This window comes from Lissotriton vulgaris, chromosome 10 (genome assembly GCF_964263255.1).
Source record: "Lissotriton vulgaris chromosome 10, aLisVul1.2, whole genome shotgun sequence".
Taxonomy (NCBI): Eukaryota; Metazoa; Chordata; class Amphibia; order Caudata; family Salamandridae; genus Lissotriton; species Lissotriton vulgaris.
This window is the reverse complement of record NC_141698.1, coordinates 170013742-170040281: the sequence shown is the minus strand read 5'-3', so window position 1 is coordinate 170040281 and position 26540 is coordinate 170013742. Positions and strand designations below refer to the sequence as shown.

The window sequence follows — 26540 nt, the reverse complement described above, 5'->3', positions numbered from 1 at the left end:
TTTTGTGTGAATTTGTTTAAAATGAATAACATATTTTTATGATTTAATTTCTAAAAAGTTATTTTGTTTAAACATTTTTTTATATTTTATTTTAATATTTTAAAATTTAAAATTTCCATTGTTTGTTATTATTATGAAATATTATTAATATTTTGAGTTTATATTTTCTTTTTATTTAACAATTTTATTTACTTGAAATTTATATATTTTTTACATTTATTTTAAAGTATATATTTTATTCTTGTAAGTTATAACCATTTTGCTATACTTTTCATATTATATGTTTAGTTTTGTAAATGGTCTTTTTTAATTGATATAATGTTTAAAATTTGATGTACTAATCTTATTTTATTATGTTGTTTTGGTCTTGAATATTTTTGTACTCATTATTTGTTACTTTACATGCAAAGTATGTAAAGGTGCTGTGTGTGTTCTCAATATTTTTTGGCGATATTTTGTATCACAATATTTTTGTTAAAGATATTTAAAAGAGTATTGCATAGAATGTGTGTATCCTTAAGTTAATATGGGCCTAATTGCGATGTCGGTTGGAGTTGCCTCTGACCGACACCGTTACGGATTGGGAACTGACCGATCTAAGTTCAGCGGTTCCGACTGCCATATTTGGATGTGGTCGGAAACATACATTTTTCAATGGGAGCTTGGGTGGCGGGCGGAAGCTGTCCGCAGCACAAGCTCCATTTGAAAAATTGTAGTTTGTAAACATCCCTGCACTGTGTAGCAGGCAGCACATGGTGGAGGGATGTGAAGGGTGGCACCATAGATCCCCCCAGGGCCACAACTGTAGGCTGTGGAGAGAAGGGGTCATTGCTAGGGGACCCAAAGTTCCTTTCCGACAGCCTTTCCATGTCCAAAAGGCTGACATGGAAAGCTTGTCGGAACTTACTTCATAATCCTGACAGCGAAAACTCTGTCCTCAGGGAATTATGAGGCCGCTTCGATCAATGGAACTGAGTTAGATTGACCGGCCGGCTTACACTCCATCCACAGATATTGTAATTTGGCGGTCAGAATGTAAACCTACCATGTCGGTCGGTAAGTCTCCAACGAGCGGTCAGAGGCTTACTGACCGACATCGTAATTAGGGCCTGTTTTTTTGTCACTTTTTCTTTGGTATTCTCTTTACAATATTTCTCTTCCTCTCCCTTTAAAAATGAGTCTTCTTCCCCCTTCCTACACAAAACACTTTTAAACTGACTTAAAATTTTCTTGATTTAATTATCAATAATTCTCCTTACATATTGATTATATTTGTATTGTAAGAATGGTAACTGCCCAATGCACTAAATAGAATTCTTTAACTTAAATACAATATCAAATCAGCATATGTTGAGAAAAAACCTTTATGCTTAATTCTTAGGAAGTTTAATCTAAATGACTCTAAATATGCACAAATGTAAATGTTAATTAAAAGTTACAATATGAAGATACAAAGTAGATTTCAAATGCAAATACAGGTAACCATTTAGTAAATGAACCCTGAAGCTTACGCTTTCTTTGCGCTTTGGCAATGAACTTTCTGCAGAATACTTTTCCTACACTGAAAATAGGCAAAGGCAGCTTGAAAGTCTATTGAAGAAGCATTACATCATACATATGACTTTAGAATTCAGATGCCTATAAACATGAGCAGCCACATTGTAAAGGAATGTCACTTCCTGAAGTACACTATGACATTAAAACTTCTAGGCATTTGAAACTAGTATGCAGTTGCATATCAATCATGATGCAAACCAAGATCTTTCACGAATACTAAGATGTAGAGTGGCCATGATGCCACATCATCCAGTCTGTCTTTCAGCAAAAGAAATTTTGAAAATACATGTATTGAATGAGGATTACCATTGATTAAAGCCTTGTGACTCCTCGGGGTACCCCTGATTTCACTAAATTACCTCGGTATACCATGTAAAGCTATACTGTCTACATCTTTGCCTCATTATATTTGATGGAGAAGAGGTGTTCATCCTATAGAAGGTTTTTTGGTACCGTCAGGCAGGAAAGACTGAAAATCATAGATAATGATCAGACTTATGATGCCTTCCTTCATTTTACAGCTGTTTCAAAATGACTTTAATATGAGTTTGGGGCTGGCTTGCAGAGAAAGGTTGTCTGCTGGGGGTATGCTTTCTAATCCTAATGTCTTCATTTGCTGGGAGAGTTGTGTTTGGACTTGATCATAGGTAGCTTTTTTTGTTATTTGTTGTTATATGCCATAACCTGAAAAACGAATCACGCTCTTTATGATGTCTACCATTCGTCATTGATGTTAAAAGAAGTAGCATCAAAGTGTATACGATTTTAGCTTATGTCAGTGAAGTATATATCATGTTTTATTCATGACACCCATTTTATGCACCCGTGTTATCATGGTCAAGATACATTTGTCAGCGGTGTCCTATCACTTAGACATGTTTATATTTAAAATAAGCTAAGCCGCTTCATAACCAAACAGTAGTCCTGTCTTTATCTGTAGGCGAGCAATTTTCAGGTGTGTGGACCATGTTTCATGGCCTTGTCATCAGTAGCTAATCTTTAAGTCCTAATCTTTTGTTGTCCTTGGTATCTTTGCCCCCAAATATACTCACCTATACTAATTCCGGAATGTAGTTCAGTCAATTTAGTGGGTGTAATAGTTTTCTAATGTGATATAATATGTGGTATAGTGTGGCTACACCCCAGTAAGCACATATTTAGTAGAGTCGGTGAAAGGTCTAGGGAGAGGATGTATCATTGTGGCTAGAGCAGTCGACTTCGAAGCTGGGGACCCGGGTCGAGTCTCAGCAACGACGCTCAACATCTTTTGATTGTGGGTAGATGTTCGTGTCTCGGCAACAACGCTCAAAATCCTGTGATTCTGGGCAAATCACTTAATCTCCCAGTGCTTAACAAAAATGTATGTGTCCATCTGTAATGAAATTGGTGCTCATGTACATATATTTCTGATATCTTCGGGTCAAGTTCGCGCTATAAAACTCTTTAAAAAAAAATCCCAATTTTTGTTTTTGATTCCTTATGACTATAAACCATATTGTGTTCATGTAATATATTGGGTGCTATAAGTGGAATGGCTTTAACAGCAATTTACATACAGGGTAATTTGATTATGTGATTTACATACTTGAGCAGCTCACTGGACAATGTTTGTGTTTTCCCAGCCCCAGCACGCTGCTCAGATTGCCACAGCAATGCAACATGTGAAGTATACTTCGGTGTTCCAGAATGTTCCTGCAAAGATGGCTTCATTGGCGATGGCTTTAAGTGTTCAGATATAGACGAGTGCTTGAACTCCTGGTCGAACAACTGTACAAATGCCGTCTGCATCAACACATTCGGCTCCTTCACCTGCAGCTGTTACTATGGTTACACATTAGATGCCAGAAATGCCTGTGTGGACATTAATGAGTGTTCGATACCTAGTTTAAGCAGATGTCATGCAGTAGCAACGTGTACTAATTACCCTGGGTCATATGCTTGTACATGTCCTCCTGGCTACTTTGGAAATGGGTATGTTTGTGAACCAAATGAATGCAATACAAATTCTTGTGGTATTGGAAAAGACTGTGTTAAGGACTTCGGGTCCTATTCTTGCTTCGACCCTTGTATGAATCATACTGTTCTCAATGAACCCTGGAGGAGTACCTTGTATACTTCTGGATCACTTCCTCTCAATTGTGACAATATGAAAAAAGGGTGGTATCGCTTCATTGGCAGCGGCGGTGTACGTATGTCAGAAGTGTGTGTACCACAACTGCGATGCAACACGCATGCCCCCATGTGGATCAATGGATCCCACCCAACAACCACAGACATAATAGTCAACCGTACTGCTTGTGCCAACTGGGGCTCAAGTTGCTGCCTCTGGTCAACCTTTGTGCAGATAAAGATGTGCCCCGGTGGGTACTTCGTCTATAACATAACTTCAACTCCAGTCTGCACTTTGACTTATTGCACAGGTATGTATAACATAAATATTTTAAAACATTATTTAATTACAACATATGGCATCATGATAATTACCTTTTTATATACTCACTCAGATCCTACCTATGTGGATAATCCCTGCTCCTGCACAGCTGAAGAGGAATGCAAAGAAGTGAATGGTGTGCGAGGATGCTATTGCAAAAAAAACGGGTCAATCGCTGGTATGTGAATTACTAAAAAGAGTATATGGATCCAATAAGTTTCAATTTACATGAAATAAAGAAAAAAGTATATATATATATATATATATATATATATATATATATATATATATATATATATATATATATATATATATATATATATATAATTTTTTTTTTCTCCAATCGTCGGTATTTACAAACCAAAAGAACCGAGCTCAAATCCATAGTGCGTGGTGAAATTAGTTTATTTCAGTCATCGGCAAATCCTTATATATAATATATATATATTCAATGAACAAACTAAACAAACTAAATGTTGAAGTGTTGTTACATAAAATTTCATAAAATGTATTTATTTACTTACTTTACTACATTACCCCGCCCACCGCCCACAGCACTCCCTCTACCAGCCGCCACTGGGGTTTGAGGGACTCTTGCAAGAGTCCTTCAACCGTCCAGATATACAAATATATTTGCACCTTAGATTCCCAAAAACTATTAAATGGATTTACAACAAACCAAGATCTAGCTTCCTGCCAAATTTGGTGTAATTCCGTTCAGGAGTTTTTGTGGTGGACCTTTTTAAAAAGTCTGTGGAAAATGCAAGGGGATTTTCAGCTTTCCGACCCCCTTTGTTTTTTGGTCTGCACTTGACAGGTCACCCTGAAACGTTCATGCACAAACTAGGCAAAACACACTGAAAAACCTAAAGGTTAAAGTGATGTTATAGCAAGGTGAATTTCTCAGTGATATTGTTAGCGTTTGAACTAAATAAAACACAGAAATTCACCCGTTATAGCCAGCAAGCTAACTAGAACTTGCTCCCCAGCCATGCACTGCTAATGACCTCACAAATGACATCACTCATAACATGTACTATGACATCATTTATGACTTCACTCATCACATATCAACTTACATCATTGATGGCATCACTCAAGACATCCTCCAATGAGAGTGCTAGTTTTTTTGCAGTTTACATAGTGGCAAGTAACTACCGGAAATTATAATTATTTATTTATATGGTTTAATATTGCGCAAACATGACCATGGAGGGTATCAGAGCGCTTTACAATACAATGTTTAGATACATTAGATGGTTGAGGGGTAATATACATACATTCAGTAATTGACATTCAATACAGAAAGAGGTAGACAGTGGTAAATAAGATAACATAAGTTGCTTACAGTGACGTATGATTTAACGTTTTAGGAAGTGAATTAGTTCATTAGAAGCATTTTCACTTCGTTTTTGAAGGAGGAGGAGGAAGGGATTCTGCGTTTATCTGGAGGTAAGGAATTCCAAATCTTCGGTGCGATACCGGAGAAGGCTCTGCAGCACATTCTCTTTTTGTGGAAGGATTGTGGTTTCAGTAGTAATAAGCTCACACTTTGCAAGTCTTTGCAACCTCCAGATGGCACTAGCTTTTGTGCTAAGTAACTGGGGATTTTGAGATGAAGGCCTTTATGGGTCATGCAGGTGATCTTTAGTTGTATTCTTGCCTCATATGGTAGCCGATTCAGTTCTTTTAAGGTCGGTGAAATTTGGTTATTTCTTTTTGTTCTAGAGACGAGCCTGGCTGCAGCGCTAAAGATGCCATCAGCGGGGCCAGCTAGTACTTGGTAAATCCGCTTAGAGTGATGCATCCGTAGTCCAATCTTGGCAACACTAGAGCTTGTACTGCCGTTTTTAAATTGGCCTGTGGGAGGAAGGGTCTATGTTTCCTTAAGACACTCAACTGAAGATTAGCTTCTTTGGTAGCATTACTGTTATGCACATGCATATTCAAGAGTTTGTTTTAAGGTGATTCCCAAGGATTTAGCGGAGTCAATGATGTGGGGAGAGGAGTCAAAGGTTGTTAAATGTTTCAGACAGAGGTCTATCTTGCGTGTGAGTTTCGGTGGGGGGATGTAATTGTTTAGAGCTTGGGTGTAGCTAATCAGTGTAAGTATTTACAAAACATGTGTGTGCTCCTAATGCACCATATCTGTGTAGAGGTATTGAACATGTTATTAATGTTTAAATTCTTGAGTAACTCCGTATGTGTGAGTGACAGTTGACTTGCATTGATTATGCTCCACACAGCATTTTGGTTCTGCAGAAAGGTTTTCATGGGAAAGATTCTACATAGTAGATACTACCTTTTGTAAGCAGCCTTGAGTTATTGGAGAGAATATGACCCTCTCTGAAGGGTCACCTCAAATAAAATGACCCTCTCTGAAGGGTCACCCCAAATTTTTGCGTTCTTCCACCCCTTTTTCGGACCTTATTCTTTTGGGCTTTAGGACTCTGAGCACTCAACCACTACTAACCAGTGCTAAGGTGCATGTGCTGTGTCCTCTAAACATGGTATCATTGGTTCATACCCAATTGGCATATCAATTTACTTATAAGTCCCTAGTGCATTGCACTACATGCGGGCAGGGCATGGAATTACATTCAGCTAGTTGGACTGCAGCACTGCTTGAGCCACTCATTAAAGTAGCCTTAACCATATCTCAGGTCTTCTACCACAGAGTCCTGTGTGCAGTATACACTGCCACTTTGACTTGGCATTTAAAAGCCCTTGCAAAGCTGTAAACTCCTCTTTCATTACATATAAGTCACCGCTAAGGCAGGCCCTAGGAAGCCCATAAGGCAGGGTGCTATGTAACTAAATGGCAGGACATGTATTTTTAAGTTTTACATTTACTGGTAGTGGAAAACTCCACACTCGTGTTTCACTACTCAGCACAGCAGCCTACCCCTCTCATAGGTTAACACTGGGGATTCCTTATTACATTTAATATGCTGACATTTCTAATTGAGAGAAGGTAGAGTTATCATGTTTAGTACCTCTGGAATGGTAATGGCAAATTCTCTTTAATTGTAAAAGTGGATTTGTAGAAACTATTTTGAGAATGCCACTTTTAGAAAGTTGGACATTTTCCTGCTTTTAGCCATTTGATGTCTGCTGCCTGTCTGTTATCACTGATTCGGCTGGGTGACAATTCACTTTTGGTATTCCTTCTAGACAGTCCAACGGAAAGGAAGGCTGAGTGTGACTTAATGCATTTAACTGGGAGGAGCTGAGCACAAACAGGGCTGCATACCCTCTTTTAGTGAGTCTGGCGACAGGGCAGGATAAAAGGGCTTGTGTACACTTCAAAGCCCCTGTTTTGAAGTCACCCGCACATCAAAGACACACCACGGTATAAGTACTGGACCTCTGACCCTACCAACTCAGTACAACCTCTGCACCTGAAACCCCTTTGACAAGAAGTAGGACAACTTTGCTAAGGATTCCTGCTTGCTGGACTACTACTCTTGAAGCCTGCTGCCTAGCTGTGTTCTCTGCCACCTGCCTGTTCTCTCTGACTGTCCAATAATGTCTCCAAGAGCTAGCTGATTAGCTTCCTGTTCTTAAAGACTCAGGAGCTCTCAAAGTCTTCAGCCCTGCTCCTGTGCCTGAGTCATTGGAAGTTACTTTAGTTGCTGGCTCCAGTAGAAACGGTGTGTCTTCTGCTGCGCAGGCAGAACAAACTCATTGCTGCTGTCGCAGGAACAGAATTGGCACATTGCACCTTGGGACCTGAGCATTGTCACAGGAACTGCTGCATCGAAAACACTGCATCGCCGTTACTGCTGAAGGATGACCTATGCATCCCTATGTGTTGCATCGGCTATGGAATCAACACACCTCTGAAACAGTGCTTCGTCTTCAGTACCAGTGCATTACCATTGTTGCATGGACAAAACCAATGCATCTCCTTGACTGAAGGAATGACACCAACATATCACTTGGCTGCACCCTGCATCTCGTTATTTGCGACCAAAGATGAAGGTACATTTGCTCAGTGGACCCTGTGAGGGTCCTGTATCCGACCCACGCTCCATCGTGGTCAGCCCGAACTCTTGAATTAGTCCCTGTCCAGCCTGACCAATTACCTCTTTGAGTGCTATTTGCTTCTTAGAGCTATTTTTGCATTTAATCTTTACAAACTCATATCTTTACCTCTACTAATTGAATTTTGGTTGTTTTTGTTTTGTTTTGTTTTATTTATGAAATATTTATCTGTTTTTCTAAACTGGTGTGAAATGTTTTTGTGTTGTTTTCCCTGGGTTACTATTTGAAGGTACCTGGAAGTGAAGCCAAGAAAGGTAGTTCAGGTTACTCACAACAAAGTGAGGGGGAGGTCAAAAGAGATCTAGACAGGTCTCAAGTTAAGGGGGAAGGAAATGGTTCCCATGTCCCTTCTAAGAAGAAGGAGGGGGCTCTGGTGGGTGGTGGCCCAGGGCGCCCCTTTCAGCCCAGCTGCTTTGACTGTTCTCAACTGGGACACAAGCAGGGGGACTCTGTCTATCCAAAGAAACCGCCCACTGGTGGAAACTCCACAGGAGTGGCCATTGTGGCTTTAGGGAAAGTAGTCTCCAGGGGCAGGTCATAGACCATTCCATGATCTCGCTCAGCTGGGAGATAGACTCAGAGGGCGGGCTTGTGATCCTTGGGGGTGGGAGTTGTCACTTGCACAAGGTGAAAGAGATTAAGATCCCAGTCACTGCTCTGAGCGACACTAGGACTAGTCTGACCATGGCTGTGGAAAAGCTAGTCTCCCCAGAGCAGTGCACTGACCAGGTATGTAGGGTGCCTCAGGCTCAACACAGGACTATACCTGCCCCATGATCCTGGTGTCCCTAGAGGGGGGTTGTGAGGTGGCCCAGGGGAGGGTCATAGTTAGTTCCAAGATGCCCATTGACTGCAGTCTGGGGAATGAGTTGTCCCAGTGTCAGGAGAACTGGGATGGGCAGCCACAGCAGGCGCCCTGACAGTTCAGTTTTCATGGAGTACCACTCCTAAATGGAAAGTACGGATGCCCAGATGGAAGTGCAGGGGAAGGAATGACACCCCTGGCTCCTGTTCAGCTATAGAAACAGACCATAGGTTGCAGGACCAGTCTTAAGGAAAATACCCCCTGAACTGGGGAAAAGAGAAGTGGGAAAAGGTTGCTACTGCCCCCACTCTGAGAAACCACAGAGGATAGAGGCCCTTGGATGGCAAGGGGCCTGGCTCTTGACACCAATAGCTTTCAGCGGCCTCTGTTGGTTGTTGTCCTTCTGGACAGAGTTTGTCTTGGGTTGGGGACAGAAATAAAACCCAAGAGGGAGAATGGGCCACATCACTTTGGTGGCCATTGTGGTACTGTCTACCTACTGGGATGTATCTGTGAACAAAATAAGGCTAGGTGCTGCACAGATGTTGTCCATAGGTAAGGAGAAGGGTGCCCCCTAGATCAGCTCAGTGGCCCCAGAGAGCATAAATTCAAAAAGAACAATTGATGAACAGAATGCAGAACAATGTCGTACGTTCACCCCAGTACAGAGATCTGGGCCCAAATCCATCACTTTTTTGCTCACCATGCTATTCCAGTTTGGACCCAGCCATATGCAAATTATTCTTGCCCTACACCCAATGGGAACAGTCCAGCCCAAATTGCCAGGTCAGGTCCTCTCTGGACTGGAAAGAAGCATCCTAGGACTGGTTTCGGGCGGAGAGCATAGGTCCCATGCCTGGGCATACCCGTTCCACTCGGAGTGACACATGCAAACAGGAAAATTGATGGACAGAATACCGAACAATGCCATACATTCACCCCAGTACAGAGATCAGGGCCCAAATCCATTGTTTCTTTGCTCACCATGCCATTTCAGTTTGGACCCAGCCATATGAAAATCAGTCTTGACCCTGAGCCCAAAGGGTACAGTCCAGCCCAAACTGCCAGGCCAGGACCTCCCTGGACTGGAAACAAGCATCCTAGTAAACGTTTCAGGCTTGCAGCCCTCATCAGCCAGGATAGCTTGACTCCAGTGGCATGGAGAGCACGGGACCCACGTCTGGGCATACCCGTCCCACTCGGGGTGACAAATGCAAAAAGAATGAATGATGGACAGAATGTAGAACACTGATCTCTGTGACCGGGGGTGAATGATTGTATTGTCCAGCATTCCGTCCCTCAATTGTTTCTTTTGCATATGTCGCCCTAAGTGGGAAGGGTATGCCCAGACCTGGGTCCCGTACTCACTACACCACTGGATTCAAGCTAGCCTGGCTGATGAGGGGTGATGCCCTGAAACCGGTCACAGGATGCTTGTTTCCGGTCCAGATAGGACCTGGTTTGGCAGTTCGGGCTGGACGGTTCCCACAAGGAAGAGGGTAAAGACTGATTTGCATATGGCTGGGTCCAAACTGGGGTGGTGTGGTGAGTGTTGGACTTGGCCCTTTTTGCATGGTCATCCCTGAACTTTTTGCCTTCCTCCTATATTTTGTCTGACCTGTTGTTGGCTGTTTTATGACTCTGGGCACTTTACCACTGCTGATCAGTGCTAAAGTGCTAAAGTGCATATGCTCTCCCTAATGGAGAAGTGTGGCTCAACGGTTAGAAGTGGCAGACCCGGAGGCAGAGGTCAGCCCGGGACCAGGGTTCAATTCCCGACGCGGCCTGATGCAGGACCAATATCAGCGGGCCCGATAAATCTTGCCTCTGTGCCACTCTAACTATGGTGTCCCACGCTGCAACTCTGGGCAATAGCTTGCTTAATCTCCACTCAGGCCCCATCACCGCTGGGGATGCCTGGTTTCACCTTGGGGATGCCCAGTAAAGGGACCATCTCACAGGGAAAGCCAGGACGGGTTCCCCAGTGGTACAGCGCTGGGACGCCTCAGGGTAACCACGTGCTCTATAAATCCAACATTCATTTATAAATCCAACATTCAATGTAAATTGATGTATGGATTAGTGACTCCATGATTGCTGATTTGGTTTACTTGTCAGACCCTAGTACAGTGCACTGAGTGTGCCCAGGGCTTGTAAACCAAATGCTGCTGGTGGACTTGCAACACTGCTTGTGCCACACACAAAAGCAGCCTGCAAAAGTGTGTCTCAGGTTTGCCATTGCACAGCCTGTGTGCAGACTGGTACTGCCATGTTGACTGGGCAAGTGCACCCACTTGCCAGTCCCTAAACCTTCCCTTTACTGCATATTAGTCACCCCTATGGTAGGCCCAAGGAAAGGGTGGGTAGTAAGTATAAGGTAGGACAAGCCCTGATGTGTGTGGCATGTCCTAATAGTGAAATAGAGCCATTTTCGTTTTTCACTATTGAAAGGCTACCTATTCCCCACAGGCCAGAATGGGCAGTTTGAATATTACATCTTATAATCCTAACTAACTCAGGGAACTAAGTAGAAATTCGGGTGTAGTATGCCTGAACTCAGAATGATAAAATGCACCTTTTAATGAAGTTGGTTTTAACATTCTGTATTTCAAAATACCCCTTTTAGAAAGTAGGTATTTTCTCGTGTAACTATTCAAGCCTGCCTCTGCTAGGTTGTGTATTCCTTGTCTGGAGTTTGAGTGACAGGGGCTGGGGGATTCCAGGTGATAGGGTGAGTCAGCACAGTGCTGAATAGAGAGATCTGCATCAAGATGGGAGGGAGGAGTTGCACCTGGGACCTGAATAGGGCTGTGCCTTCCCTCCACAATGCTGGCTCCACCTCCTGTGGAGCGTCTGATGTCTCTGCCCTGCACTGTGAAAGGAAAGAAGGAGACAAGTAAACAGAGTGCTCCAGAACTGACCAGAACTGGGTTGGACTAGGCAAAGGCCTCTCTGCCTTCTGAGAGCAAAGAGAAACTGTGTATAAAAGAGGGGACCCAGACCCCAGAAAATTAGATCACTTTTGGGAAACAAGAAGAAACCTTTGCTGAGGAGAGGAAACAGAGATTGAGGAGAGACTATCCCTATGCTGAAGTGCTGCTTGGGGGATTGGCCTGCAGTGGTTGACTGACTACCAAAGAAAGGAGAAAGGAACTTTTGTGTGTACTTCAATCAACTTGTAAGGATCTCGAATGGCTTGAGAAAAGAGCTTGCCTCCTGCTGAAGTCTCAGGGACAATAGACTTCACCCAACATCTCCCAGAGAGTTCTTTGGAAGTGCCTGCAGTTGTGCTGGGTTTCTGAGGAATTGCGTGTCGCAAGAAGCTGGAAGCGCGACTCATGAGCAAGAAGCATGACGCCTAACTGCCGCTGCTGCTTCACAACACAAAAGTGCCTTCCATCGCCGGAGAAGAGGATCGATGTTGCAGCAGATGCCGCCGCATCACCGGGAAGCAGGGCCTGCTGCAGCCCAGAAGAACCGTTGAATCATCGCAGGTCCCCCGAAGCGCCTCGCATCGCCGGAGAAGAGGATTGTCGTTGCAGCAGACACTGCCGCATCACCGGGTAGAGTGTCGCAGGGCCTGTCGCGGCTTGCACCATTGTTGAACCACCACGCATTGCCAGAGAAGAGGTTCGACGTCGCAGAAGATGCCGCCGTATCACCGGGAAGCACGTCGCAGGGCGTGTCGCGGCTCGCATCATTGTTTGAAGCACTGCGCATACCCGGAGATGCAACAGATGCAACATCACTGGGGAGCGTGTTGCAGGGCCTGTCGTGTCTCACCAAGAAGTAGACGCCATTTTTAATTTTTTGCACCGGACCTTCATCGCATCACGGCATTGCGGGCCGCATCGCCACGGAAGCGCAGTAAGAAACCGGCTCTTCACCTCCCCTCGCAGAGAAGAACCAACACATCACCGTCCCCTACGCAGCAGTAGGGAACTTACGCATCACTGTTCTTGCGTGTAAGGAACCAACACATCACCTTCCTTGCAACACTTACGCTGTGGAGCATTACGGATCGTAAGGTACATTGACTCAAAGTGTCGCATTTTAAGATCTAAAGAGAACTAAGCTAATTCTACCATTTTAAGTACAGTATTGTGGATTTTTTGTCGTTTGTGGTCCTGTGTTAGGTCTATATTACAATACTTATTTTTATACTACAACTTGTAGTAGTGTCTATCTGTAGTGTTGTCACTGGGTTACTGTATGTGATCAAAAATGCTTTACACACTGCCTCTGAGATAAGTCTGTCTGCTTGTGCCAAGCTACCAAGGGGGTCAGTAGGGAATATTGTAGGAGTGTACCCCTTACCCTGACTATACGCAAGGGTCCGTATTTGTCACAGGTGCCTACCTATGCCAACTAGAGACCCCCAAATTTAACAGTGAGCAAAAGAATGATGGATTAAACCCAGATCTTTGTGACTGGGGGTGAATGTTTATATTGTGCAGCATTCCACCCATCAATTGTTTCTTTTGCATATGTCGCCCTTAGTGGGAAGGGTATGCCCAGACATGGATCCGGTGCTCACTACACCACTGGAATCAAGCTAGCCTGGCTGATGAAGGTTGATGCCCTGAAACTGATCCCAGGATGCTTGTTTCTGGTCCAGGGAGGACCTGGCTCGGCAGTTCGGGCTCGAGTGTTCCCACAAGGAACAGGGTCAAGACTGATTTGCATATGGCTGGGTCCAAACTGGGGTGGTGTGGTGAGCAAAAGAGTCATGGATTAAACCCAGATCCTCGTGACTGGGGTGAATGTTTGTATTGTACAGCATTCTGTCCATCAATTGTTTCTTTTGCATACCCAGAGACTATAGGCAGAGGGATCCAACTGGTTCAGAGAGGTATAGAACTGGCATGTACCCCTGCATTGGTTGTATAACCCTTAGCAGGGAATTCCATCAGGCTATTGATTAGACTAGCCTGGCTTTAGGCTAGAGGGGGTTCATGTTAGAAAATGGCCCTCTCTGAAGGGCCATTCCAAACATTTTGCCTTCTTCCTCCTCTTTTTCCGACCTTGTTTTTGTTGGCTTAGGGCTCTGAGCACTTCACCACTGCTAACCAGTTCTAATGTGCGTTTGCTCTCTCCTCTAAACAGGGTACCATTGGTCTACACCCAGTAGACATATTTAATTTACTTATAAGTACCTTGTACAGGGCAACACATGTGCCCTGGGCCTATAAATTAAATGCTGCTAGTGGAACCTCAGCTGTCCTTTTGCACACACTCAAGTAGCCTTAAACATGTCTCAGGCCTGCCACTGCAGAGCATGTGTGTGCAGTTTACACTGCCACATTGAATTGGCATTTAAACCCCCTTTCCAAGCATAAACTCCCTTTTTATTACATGCTAGCAGCACGCCCCGGCGTTGCCCGGGGCAGAAGGGGGCTGGGGGCAGCATTTTAGGCTTCTGTGCACTCCTGCCCGGGCCCCCGCCCGCCCCGACATTGCCCAGACCGCCTCCTCCTTCCCACCCGCCCCGACATTGCCCAGACCGCCTACTGCCTCCCGCCCGCCTCCCGCCTCCCGCCCGCCTCCCACCTCGCCTTTGCCTTACCTGAGCCGCCGCTCCTCCCCGCGCTCCGGACTTCACCGCCACTCCTCGCCGCTCGTCACCGCTCCTCCCCGCCTGTCGTCATCATGCACGTCTAGGTCGCGGTCAGCGCTACGTCGCGGCCGGCGCTAGTTTTAGGGGACTACTTTGTTTTTAAATTTAAATTTTTAAATTTTCGTTTTATTTTTATTTTATGTCGCCTATGTCCATCTACACACCCTGAGGATTCCAACAATGTATTGGGTGTGTGGATTGGCGCTGTGGTTCCCGAGTTTACCTTGCCAAAAGGTTTCTGTTCTCTCTTTATAATAGTAGTATAGATAAGTCACCTCTAAGGTAGGCCCTCGGTAGCCCATAAGGCAGGGTGCTTTGTACCTAAAAGGGAGGACATGAACTTTTGATTTTTACTTGTCCTGGTTGTAAAAACTCCCAAATTAGTTTTTTTGTTACTGAGAGGCCTAACCCTCTCACAGGTTAACATTGAGGATTTCTGATTGCATTTAATAAGCTGTAATTCCTAATTGAGAGAAGGTAGAATTTTCATGTTTAGTACCCCTGGAATGGTAATGACAAATCCTCTTAAATGGTAAAAGTGGATTTGTAGTAACTTTCAGGAAAATGCCAATTTTAGAAAGTTAGACATTTTCCCGCTGTTAGCCATTTGGTGCCTCCCACCGTCTCTGATTACTGACTGGGCTGGGTGGCAGTTTACTTTGTGTATTCCCTCTAGAAAGTCCCACACAAAGGAAGGCTGGGTGTAACTGTATGCATCTTCCTGGGAGGGAGGGAAGCAGGGAGGAAGGGAGAGAGGGGGGAGGGAGAAGATGAGCATAGCCTCACACTTACACCTGAATAGGCTGTGCTCTGACCACACAGAAAGGGTTACATACCCACTTTAGCAAGTCTTGAGCCAGAGCAGGATGAAAGTGCCAGTGTGTACTTCTAAGACCCTTCTTTGAAGTCATCCCCACAACTGGGTATATGTACTGGACTTCTGACCCTACCAACTCAATATAGTTCTCGTCCTGAAACCACTTTGACAAGAAGAAGGATTGCTGTGCTAATGATTGCTGCTTGCTGGACTACTGCTCTGGAGACTGCTTCCTTGCTGTGTTCTCTGCATCCTGTCGGCTCCCCCTGACTGTCCCAGAGTTTTTCCAAGCGCTTGCGGTACAAGCCTCCTGTTATCAAAGGCTCAGGTACATCAAAGTCTTTAATCCTTCTCCTGTTCCTGAGTCATTGGATGCGAATCCAGGTGCTTGCTCATGTGGAAACAATTCATCTGTAGCGACGAGTCGAACTGACGCATGGCTACTATGCAGGAACAGAATCGGCGCATCACACTTGGGGCTGAGCATCGTCACAGGAACCACGTATCAAAAAGTACCTTTCTGTTTTGCATGTCCTGGTAGTGACTAACAGCCTATTTCGTTATTTCAGTACTGTGAGGCCTACTCCTCTAATGGGCTAGCATTAGAAATGCCTTAAGACACTTTAATTCCTGGGCAGAGAGGAGTAGCTTTTTCATGTTTCATATGTTTGGAATGGTAGTGATAAATCCTCCTGGTGAAGTTAGATATAACATTACTGTTTTAGAAAGGCCACTTTTAGAAAGTGGCAATTTCTTTGCACTTACTGTTCTGTGTGCCTGACAGTTTATCTCAAATACACGTCTGGGGTGGGTGACAGCTATCTTTTGCATTACTTCTAGACAGCCACAACACAGGAAGGATGGGTGTTTCTGAGTAAGAAACCTACATACCTCTGCAAACGGATGGCCTTGCCTGGGCAGGAAGGGAGGCCTAACACTTCACTTGAATCAGCAGTGTCCTGTCCCCACAAAAAGGACTGCCTACTCCCCCCAGATAGCCTGGCAGATAGGACTGGGTTGAAAGGGAGACTTGTGCACTTCAGAGAACTGCTTTTAAGTCACCCCCACATCAAAGGCACTTTTGGGTATACGTACTGGATCTCTGAGCCTAATAATCAGACACTACTGGATTTGTAACTGAAGCTCTGCTAGAAGAACTGCTGTGCTGCTTAAAAGACTCAACTGGACTGCTGATCTGAAAGGCCTGCTTTTCTGTTTTGACCTGCTGCTGGCTGCTGTCTGACTCTGCAGAAGGAGAGCTCACCTCGACTCTGTCTTCACTCCAAGTGATCTCCAAGGGCTTGTTGGCTTGCTTCCTATTGCTTGAGACCCAGGGATATCAAAGTCTCTACCCCTGCTCTAGTACCTAGCTCACTGGAAGTAGTTGAGATAAGTGCAACATGGATTTCAATGCATCTCCTGTCTGCATGCAGTAGATCGGTGCATCGGCCCGGTTACAGGAGTGCAATCGGTTTATCAAATCTGTACCAGCGCTTTGCCTCCAGAGATAAATGCATCAAAAAGATTATCGCTGCCGCTTGATAAGAATGACGCATCCCCTCGACTGTGTTGCAGAATCTGGTGCATTGCTCAACACCTCTCGACTCCGGCACCCGTCTTCCTAACTGACACATTGACATTACTGCGTAGAGAAGATCAACTCAGCTGGCTGTTTGCGACCAGGAAAGATACTTTGTTCACAGGGGACAGCGTGTGTCCTGTAGCCAGCTAGTTCTCCATTGTGGTTAGCTCGAATTTTGACTTTGCCCCGGTCCAGCAAGATGTAAAGTAACCTTTTAGCACTACTTGCTTCTAAGCACTTAACCACACTTATTCATTTAACATTCAACATCTCAACTTCTACACAATGGATATTTGTAGTTTTGCTCTTGTTTTGTTCAGAAAACAATAATCTATTTTTCTAAACCTGTATGGAGTCTTTTTGTGGTGTATTCATTTTGTTACTGTGTCCGTGTATGTTGAACAAATACTTTATACAGTGCCTCTTTAGAAAAGCCTGACTGCTCTGTGCCAAGCTACCAGAGGGTAAGCACAGGTTATTTTTTAGTGTGTATCTAGCTTACCCAGAATAGAGTTATGTTTTTTACCTGGCCTGGGCGCAACCCTCAGCCAACCTGGAATCCCATTTCGAACATGGTGCTTTTCTGATGTCTCACTTCCTCACAATACAGCACAACAACATATAAATGTAAATTTACAGTAATATCATCTACCTACTGCAGAAATCCAATTGTCAATTTGTGGTAGTACCCAAAACTTTACACTGGTCCTCTAAACGAGGGCCTTGGTGATGTGTGGAATTTCATGCATTTGATGTTGCATTGTTTCAACCCTAATCCTGGGTTTATTTCTGCAAGTGATATTTTTGAACAGACTTTGCATACATCTTGGGAATTTAGGATCTAAGCTCAATTGACATGAACAAAAACATTTAGTCATTTTGCCAGTTGTTTCTTTAAATCTGACACAATTTAACTCCTTAATCAATAGGCCCCACAAGTCTTGATTGTCTCTCAATGACCCAGGTCAGTGAGATTGTTTCTCCTGTCAAGTGATTTCTAGGAGTGCGTATAACATGTGTAATTCTGTGCAGGGTAATCACGCGGAATTACCTAAGATTATACGCAGTTGTGCAAGAAGCGTAATTCTGCATTTAGTGCTATTTTTGTAGATCAAAAATGCCCCCTTGTGTCCAAACAAATACTAAACTAATTGCAACAGAACATGAATAGAAGAGTGAGGAGCTGCTCACATTCACTAAATTTGCTCTTGGGTCGGATTTCTCCCATCTTACTCCGAGCATTTAACACTAGTTTCTTAATGCAAAATGCACCCTTGCATTCAATGGATGCGAGGATGCATTTGGTGCTCCAAAAATAATCCTAAAGGTTAAACCACAGGCACAGCAGGCACCTGCAAAATGTATGTTTTCTTTGACAATTTCCCCCAAATTAATCTTACTAACACAAGCAGGAATAATCACACAAGTACTAGTAGTTTCCAGTTAAAGAGTAACACAGAATGACCACAATTACTCTGTTTACACTGGCGGAATTAGAATTACTCCCAGGCCTAGTGATTTAATGATGCAGCAAAGTTGTATTGACATCAAAATTGTGTGCCAAGTATGAAAATTATTCTCAAACTGTTTTTCTTATTTTCCCTGAAGATGCTGCAAATTTGCAGCCTAAATTGAAGTGCAGCAAAAATGAATTTGGAGCTTCGTTTCAGTCGTGCCAGCTGGAAAACATGGGTTTCAATACATCCAATATTCGTATAAAAGACAGCAAGTGTGTTGGCTTTCTGGATAGAAATGTCACAAACATGGTTACTTTTATGCACCCCACAAGAGCTGGCCAATGTGGAACACAGCTAATTGTAAGTATCAATGCAATGCTTGCCTTGTGCACTGTTAATAGCATTACTGCCTGAGGTTGCACCTGTAGTTAGAATGTCTTTTGAATTCTGGCAGAATGCACTCTCTGTTTACACAGGATCCAAAGGGAGCCATCCACACCCCTGACACTCACTGCCTCCACCAATGACTACATAGGACAAGAATATGAGCAGGGCCGGCTCTAGGGTGGTGCCATCGGTGCCATAACTCCAGTGAAAAATGTTCACTTGTCAGAGAGATCCTTATGTTACTTGCAGTTTAAAAGTTAAAAGCCTAATATAGAGCAGTGAGCTATTAACTTTCAACTGCACGGAATAAATTACAGCTACATGTTTTTTGCCCAGTACTTCCTTATCCTAATATTGCAAAAAGGGTTCAATTGGGTAGAAATAATTTCTTATCATTAAAGAAAACCCCTAACAACGAGACCAGACCAAGGACTCTTAAACTATAGCGCCTAGTACCAGTATGGTTGCCATGTCACTCCTACACCTTGTAGGCCTCTGTCATATGTAACATTTCCTATACACTGATTTATACACGTATGATTGTCTCCGTGCAACGTCTGTCTGATGTAAAGTGTTCTGACACCTTAAACTGGTATGAGTGGCGGTAAAACTAAATAAATCTAAGAGAGAGTAGTTATGGAGACTTGGGGGCTTTTTCAAATGGTGGGGAGAGGGGGTGGGTGCCAGCAAGCATTTTCTCACAGGGCGCCACCAGTACTAATGGCGGCTGCCACCCGGACTTGAACGCCAGACCCGGCAGATGTCAGAGTCCGACACCGCCTCCAGACCTGAGCCACCCTGCACCGGCCCTCGCGCCTGAGGTGAGCCGGCCGACAGCGCGAACACCAACAAGCACTATCGGCTTACTTATGCGGAAATACACCCGGCGGCGCTACCCTCACAACCTCTGTGCCTGACCTCAAAATAGCAGCAGTTTCCGATTATGGCGCCAATGACTCCCGTTGACTGACTGGCGAGCTACTCCGGAAATACAATGTCTGGAGGACCCCTGTAATGGTAGCATACACCCTGATTTCCAGCAGACCTCCTGTACCACTTGCTCCTCTCTCCTACCTGCTGGCTCAGCCTCTCACCCACGGAGGAGCTCCTGATTAAAATGGCGGCTGCCGGGCGGCTTTGTTCACCGGATCCTGTGGTGCCAGCGGAACTTGCCACCTGAAGACCTTGGTCTCTGAAGAATCATAATCTTCATTCTCAGGGGTCTCACTAATAGAATAAAGAACTTGGCACAGAAGCTGGAATAAAAAGACATCTTTATTATGTGAGGCTACGTCACACAGAAGCATTAGCAACTGAATGAGGCAGTCTGAAGAATACAGAAAACAGAGGCCTTATATATGCTTAGGGTTACAAAATTCAGCATAAAAGTAAGGGGCAGCCTTGCTTTTGCAAGCATGCAAAATGCCTAACATGGACATGCAAGATCTGCCAAACATTGGCCAATAGGAAAACATTCAAAACAGAGCATCATGTAACCAGAACATCCCCCTTGAGTCGTGTCTTTGCTCGATCCCATAAGTCAATTGATGACAGCACCTATAGGTCAATCAGTAATGGCAGAACATGTTTGCGTGCTTCAAAGGGAAGGTTTGTGGAATAGGAAAACACAGGGAAAGAATAGCGAAGGCCAAAAGATAAGATACAGCACAAGAACAATACTAAAGGCTAACAGATAGTTGATACAGGGATTAGGTGGTCCAGACAAGAATTAATTTAGGCCAGATGGTGTCTGAGATGAGTTTCAAGACAGAGGGGGTTTTCAACACATTGCAGTCCAAAAAGGCAGAGACACTTCGTGAATCATGCAGCCTATGTAAAGGCAACACAAAATGGAGTCTGAATGTAAAATGGAGTCAAAATTAAAGAACCTCAGCCCCTCCTTTTGCCATTACACAGGCAAATCCTAATTAATTGCTAGGTGAGCATTTTTCATTCTAAACATTTCATTAAAGGTATGAGCAGGAATACAAAGAGGACAGGGCATTGGGTCATAATTAACATATAGTAATAACCACTATTACAAACAAAATTATAATTTTTCACAACCCTAAGCAAAAAGCAAATCCTAAAATTATCTAGTAACATTTTTAAGGCTCCTATGCATTTCAGTAACTTATTATATATTTAGGTGAAACAGTGGCGATCCTTATCAATGCTCTCAGGTAAAAAGGGAATACTCTTCCACAGAGAATGGACTTTATTCTGCTTTAACTAAACAGAATACTACTTTAAAACAATGCCAGCAAAACATTAAGAATCAGTCTCCTAACACCTAGTCTATGCAATCACACGGAAACCACTTGTACAACCAACTACGCCCAGAGTCCGTTCAAAAGCCTCTCTGGCAGGCTTCTATTGTCCATCAAATATGCTCCCGTTGTTGCATGGGCCTCTTGATTCAGGCCTCCCATGAAAAATAGTATTTCTCAGTATCCGTTGGAGTGCCCTCCTGGCAAACACTCACAGCTCACTTGAAAGTCTCAATGTCTCAATGCAGTGCACCATCTTCATTGATCATGAGCACAGATCATCTCGTGCAGACCCGGGACCATTCTCAGGCTCCAACACTCATCATTCAGTGTCAGAGGATGCTTAGGCTGCTCTTTCATGGACACCAGAATGTAGTGCCTTTTGCCAATCCTGGATCCTCCGGTGCACTGCACTTCAGTTGGAGCAAAGGAAAAGGGGTGTGTGTGTGGCCAAAACTCAGGCCAAGGGGCTCAAGGGACTGCACACTGTCAGAGGTTACCAGCACATGACAGGTGGAAAGCTGAAGCCTCAAAACAACAGAAATCCTTCTCTTTCGCTCTTTTACACTGAAATTCTGGTTCTGTGATGTCCAATGCCATCTGATGGAGCAAGTGCGATGCTTTAAACAGTTCATTGTATAACAAGGGGACTGCAAGCAGGTGGCCTGCAATCTTCAAAGGAGTGGCCATATGCCATGGGACAATTCTGGTCTAGAATACACTGTCATTTTCAACGGCAATTCAAAAACAAAGGTAGTAGGCAAAACAGTGCCTCTAGGCTCTTCAATTGGGTTTCCGTGTGAGAGCATATCCTCCACCATCTAAGGGTAGATAGTGACATGATTAAGTCTAGGTATTCCTAAATTCCTTATCTAGAACATCTCAAAAGAAAAATCTCATAATACAGATTATCAGGGACATGAAGTAGGCCTAAAGAAAATTCTAAAAAAACAGTCTGGTCATACACAAGGGAATTATACATAATATAGGTGTTTCTGGTACATTACTGCAGTCTGGAAGTGTGAACCTGAACAATACACCAATAATAATAAAAGCTTACTAGTGAAAGGAATACGGAAAAGCGAAATGGGACTAGGACACAGCTAAAATCCCTAATAACTAGGTACAATGCGACATCGGTCAGGGGAGAAGTGACAAAAGAAAATTTGGGTGATAGTCAAGCATGTGACACAATACCAAGAGTATGGGTGATATGCAAAAAATCAAATAGTTCACAAATGTAACTCTACTGCTGGCCGCTACACCATATACGGTAACCTCAGCTAATGTTCCAGTTCCTTCTTCAGGGAAAAATGAAACCTAGTTTCCTTTATGGTACAAAGCCATATACTACTTAGGAAGCAGAACAAAACTGAGTAATATAATATAGAAATTAGGTCACCATGTACAAGAGTCACAGATCTATAATTTTATCCTTACGTCCAATCAGGGTACATAAATCTAGGGCTGCCTGTACCTTTAAGGGAAGGGGCAGTAAGTGACTAACAGCAGGAGACACACTTGGATCCTGTATATCTCTTTTATTTTTCTTGAATACTATTTATAGCCAAATTTGACATACACTGGTGAAGTGTTGTCTGTGTCGTGTTCACAAAAATGAAAATATCATATCTGTGAAATTTAGCAAATCAACCCAACTGTTGTGCAGCGATACACATCGTCATGTATATCCCTTCACATCACAGGTAAACTTGTAATAGTATCAAAAGCAGCAACATAAAACAAAAACATGCATAAAATTAAAAAAACTCACAAAACGCACATGTCAAGCCATCCGATATACTTGCTTGGCACCTACAATTTCCACTGTGAAAAAATAATTCTTAGTTGGCAAATCGTTCTCACTTAGGCATGTAGCCTTCAACATTTTAGTAAAGGGCTGCGTCTTATTTTCCGTCTAAGACTTAATGCAACACTTCATTTTCTGTAAAATAAAAGCAACTAGCAGACATTATTTTTTCAGAGCAGAGACACAAATGTATCAGTTCTGCAGAGCATTTAGCATGATATTGGGACTTTCAAAGAAACCCTTTTTTCATATTTTCCCTTTGGAATTAAGTTCTTTAATTTTATTGATGTTCTTATGGAGAAACCAGAAACCCCCCTCTTTAGAGGCCTGTTAGCAAGGTCATTCTGCATTTCACAGAGACAAGGTCCTAATTTAAAAGGTCACAAATGTCAACATGACAGCCTCCTTCCATTGTTTACAGGGAAACTAAAGATAGCACCTCAGCGCGACTTGAGCCAACCTCTGAAAACTCTCCTAGCCCCCAGCTTCTGCTCACTGTGAGGCTGACAAAGACAAAAAGCCTTCCTAAATTCTCCTAACCTGCAATAATTCACTCTATTTTTAAAAATAATTTCTCCTTTTTAGGCGCTAAAAATTATCTCTATTCCCATATTATTAAACAACATTTACTGTGAATAATTCACAGAACCTAATACCACACATACCAGTTTTTAGAACAAATGCTTGTTGGAATGGTACTCATTTCATCAACCTTAAATGGATCTCACTGGGCCATTTAAAAGCAAACCCCAAATGGGGACAGCCTGCAAATTCGTATTATACCTAAATGTATGCATTTACTGAAGCCTAAAGCACTTTAAAGCTATTATAAATGGCAAGAATGCTGTTTTAAATGGTCTATTTTACCCAAATTCGACTTTGATATTAGGGGCACTTAAAAATAAATATCCTATAATTGTGTTACATATTAATCATCCTCAGAATGTTCTTTACAAATTGCAGAGATTGGACATTAGACATATCCCATATAAATGCTTAGAAAAATGAGTTTTTTACGCCTGCGCTAAGTAAAATTCCATATGCTAATGTCTTCATTATGTAGCCCAACACAACTTAAATTAAATTAAAATGCTAGGAAGTCACAGTATGAGCATTAAGCTTCATGAATAGTAAAAAACGATTTTTGTAGCACTTATTTTTAATTATTATTTTTCATAATTAATAATTATTTTTAATAAACCCAATCATGTTTGATAACTCCACATACAAAAGCAAGCTGCATCCCTTGTCTATCATTTTAAGACACATTCATTTATAAGTCTAAGCACAGAAGCCTAACTTGGAACATGACAACATTTTACGCCACATTTTTCTCTTTCTAAAAAGGACAATTTTATTTAGCAACAGACCCAAGAATATGCTTACAAAAATGCTTAAAGCGAGGAAACCCTTAATTGAAATGTCTTCCTGTAATACAAAATAATGAACCTTAGTTTTGGAACCTTTTGAAAACAACATTCTGAAATGCAAGGATTCACCCGTGTTTAACTGAGGACAAAGTCCTGGCTAAGTAAATACTCCTGTTTATTTAGCTTGTCTCTCAGGGTTTGTAATATGAGCACGGAGGCCGTCTTTTTCAAACTAAGACACATCAATGCATGTTCTATAATATGCGTCTGAGTTCCGAGAAAATTTACTTCAGCTGAAGTGTTTTCCTGGAAATTTCTAATACAATGTATGTAAAAAAACGCATTGAGTTTGTTTTTCTACAAAACACACCATTCGTTTTTGGGGGCCTTTATATTCCTAGTGAATGTGAATGTTTAATTTTATTTTTTTAAGCATTTGGACATTTTGCTTTATAGACTGAAAACATAAAAACCCACAAACACACATTTGAGCTAATTTCAGACATAAACAGAAAGGGGTCAAAACACTCAGGACACACAATACAGCGCGCTTTAGCCATGCATTTCGTGAATAGCGCCATCACTATTCACGTACAGAAGTTTGCATTAATGTGAAAACCACATAGACATTTAAACACACATTTAACCCACAAATCAAAACTCAGGACAGAAACAAAGGACAGACCACAGACTGTACTTGAACCAAACCATTTGCAAATACTAGTTGTAAGTCATATTTACAAGAAACGCTTCTCAATAGTGTTCCAAAAGACTGCAAAAACAGCCCAACAGACCGATGTATGTCCAAGAAGCGAAAATACACTCAATTCACTAGCTTTGGCAAGCAGGACACCCAAAAAATCATTCTGCATATCTTCATTCATAAAATTGCGCAGAACAAAGGATCCTTGTTTTGTATTATGTCATATTTTAATTCCCTGGGGATACAAAATCACCAAGGAAGAAATATGTTTCTAAATCTAAACCTATTTAGATTTTCCTTCTAGGGGAGGCGGCTAATTTACTTCACATCACACTATGGTACCTTTCAAAAAGCAGGAGAAATGTAGGTAAGTCCCTAGCTTGCCATAGGATTGGGAGAAAAGGGCATAAACTCAATGGAAAAGAAAGTTCTCATAGCCCTTCAGTACAGACCATAACCACATGTATAATAAATCACAGGAAAGGATACACTGAGATAAAAAAAACAATTGCAAATCATATATAGTAAAATTGTACAATTTATTTAGAGAATAATACAATCATAAAAATTTTTTTCTTAAAAACATTTTAGTGCCATAGAAAAACAGTTAAAAATGGTGTCATTCCATATGAAAAACATTTAAAAACATATTTGTTACAAAAGTTGTCACCTTTCAAAAAGCAACACATTCTTTAATATGGGCTTGAAAACAGGCATGCCAAAAAATCCTCATTACCTGCCTACACAAATTGCAATTTGCATATCCAAAATCCAAAACATATCTAAAGTTGGCCAACACAAATTCCCAAATTTCAAAGCTACAGTCCTAAATTTGCTAAGACCAGGCATCTTATAGCTCACTAATCTAGCTTCAAACTTCAAGGGGTTATCAAAAACGATATACTCGCATATATACAAGCCCCTCGGCTTTGGTAATTGCAATAACCAAATCAAAACCAAGAAACCATCAAAATCGTGGGAGCGACCCACTTGTACTTCTTACTCTTACTAATCAAAAGGTTATCCAAATTCTAACTGTCAAGTTCTACATGACCTAACGGTCTTTTTTTAGAATACTCACGCCTAAAGGTTCTCAGTCAGGAGTGACATCATGTGGAGGATCAAAATCAGGAAGATCAGAAATATACTGGGCTGCAGAAACAAAGAATCTCCAGAATCCCTGTGCACTAAGGCCCACATGCATCATCCCGGGATTTTACGAGTTCTAAAGTGCGAAAAATAGCGATTTGCATTTTAGAATTCGCAAAACAGGATGCATGTATATTTTCGCAAATTATTTGCGATTCGGTAGAAATCGCAATTTCTACCAAATCGCAAATATTATGCGATTTTCAAAGTGCGAATTCCCAATTCACATTGATCCTATGGGCCAAAAGGCCCATAGGGATCAATGGGAATTGCGAATTCGCACTTTGAAAATCGCAAATCCTGATTGCATTTCAAGGGTGGTGAGGGGGGTTCAAATGAACCCCCCTTGCACCCATGAAATGTTGTTTTCGCATCATGTTGCACACACACATGTCCTAAGGACATGTGTGTCCGTAACATGAATGTTTAAAAAATGCATTTGCTGTGTTTTTAACACTTTCTGCAAATTTACCGAGTGGTTCAACCACTTGGTAAATTTGACACCCTAATTGCGAATTCGCAATTTTAAAACTAATCA

At 42.5% G+C, this 26540-nt stretch overlaps 1 protein-coding gene across 1 annotated transcript in view; it reads left to right on the top strand.

Moving 5' to 3' along the window:
- The window catches only part of UMOD (uromodulin), a 260131-nt gene that overhangs the window by 108771 nt on the left and 124820 nt on the right, over nucleotides 1-26540 (top strand). The window contains exons 9-11 of the mRNA XM_086939738.1: nucleotides 3180-3977; nucleotides 4062-4166; nucleotides 18465-18673. Of these exons, the coding sequence (XP_086795864.1) occupies nucleotides 3180-3977; nucleotides 4062-4166; nucleotides 18465-18673 (1112 nt within the window). The remainder of the gene's footprint in view (nucleotides 1-3179; nucleotides 3978-4061; nucleotides 4167-18464; nucleotides 18674-26540) is intronic.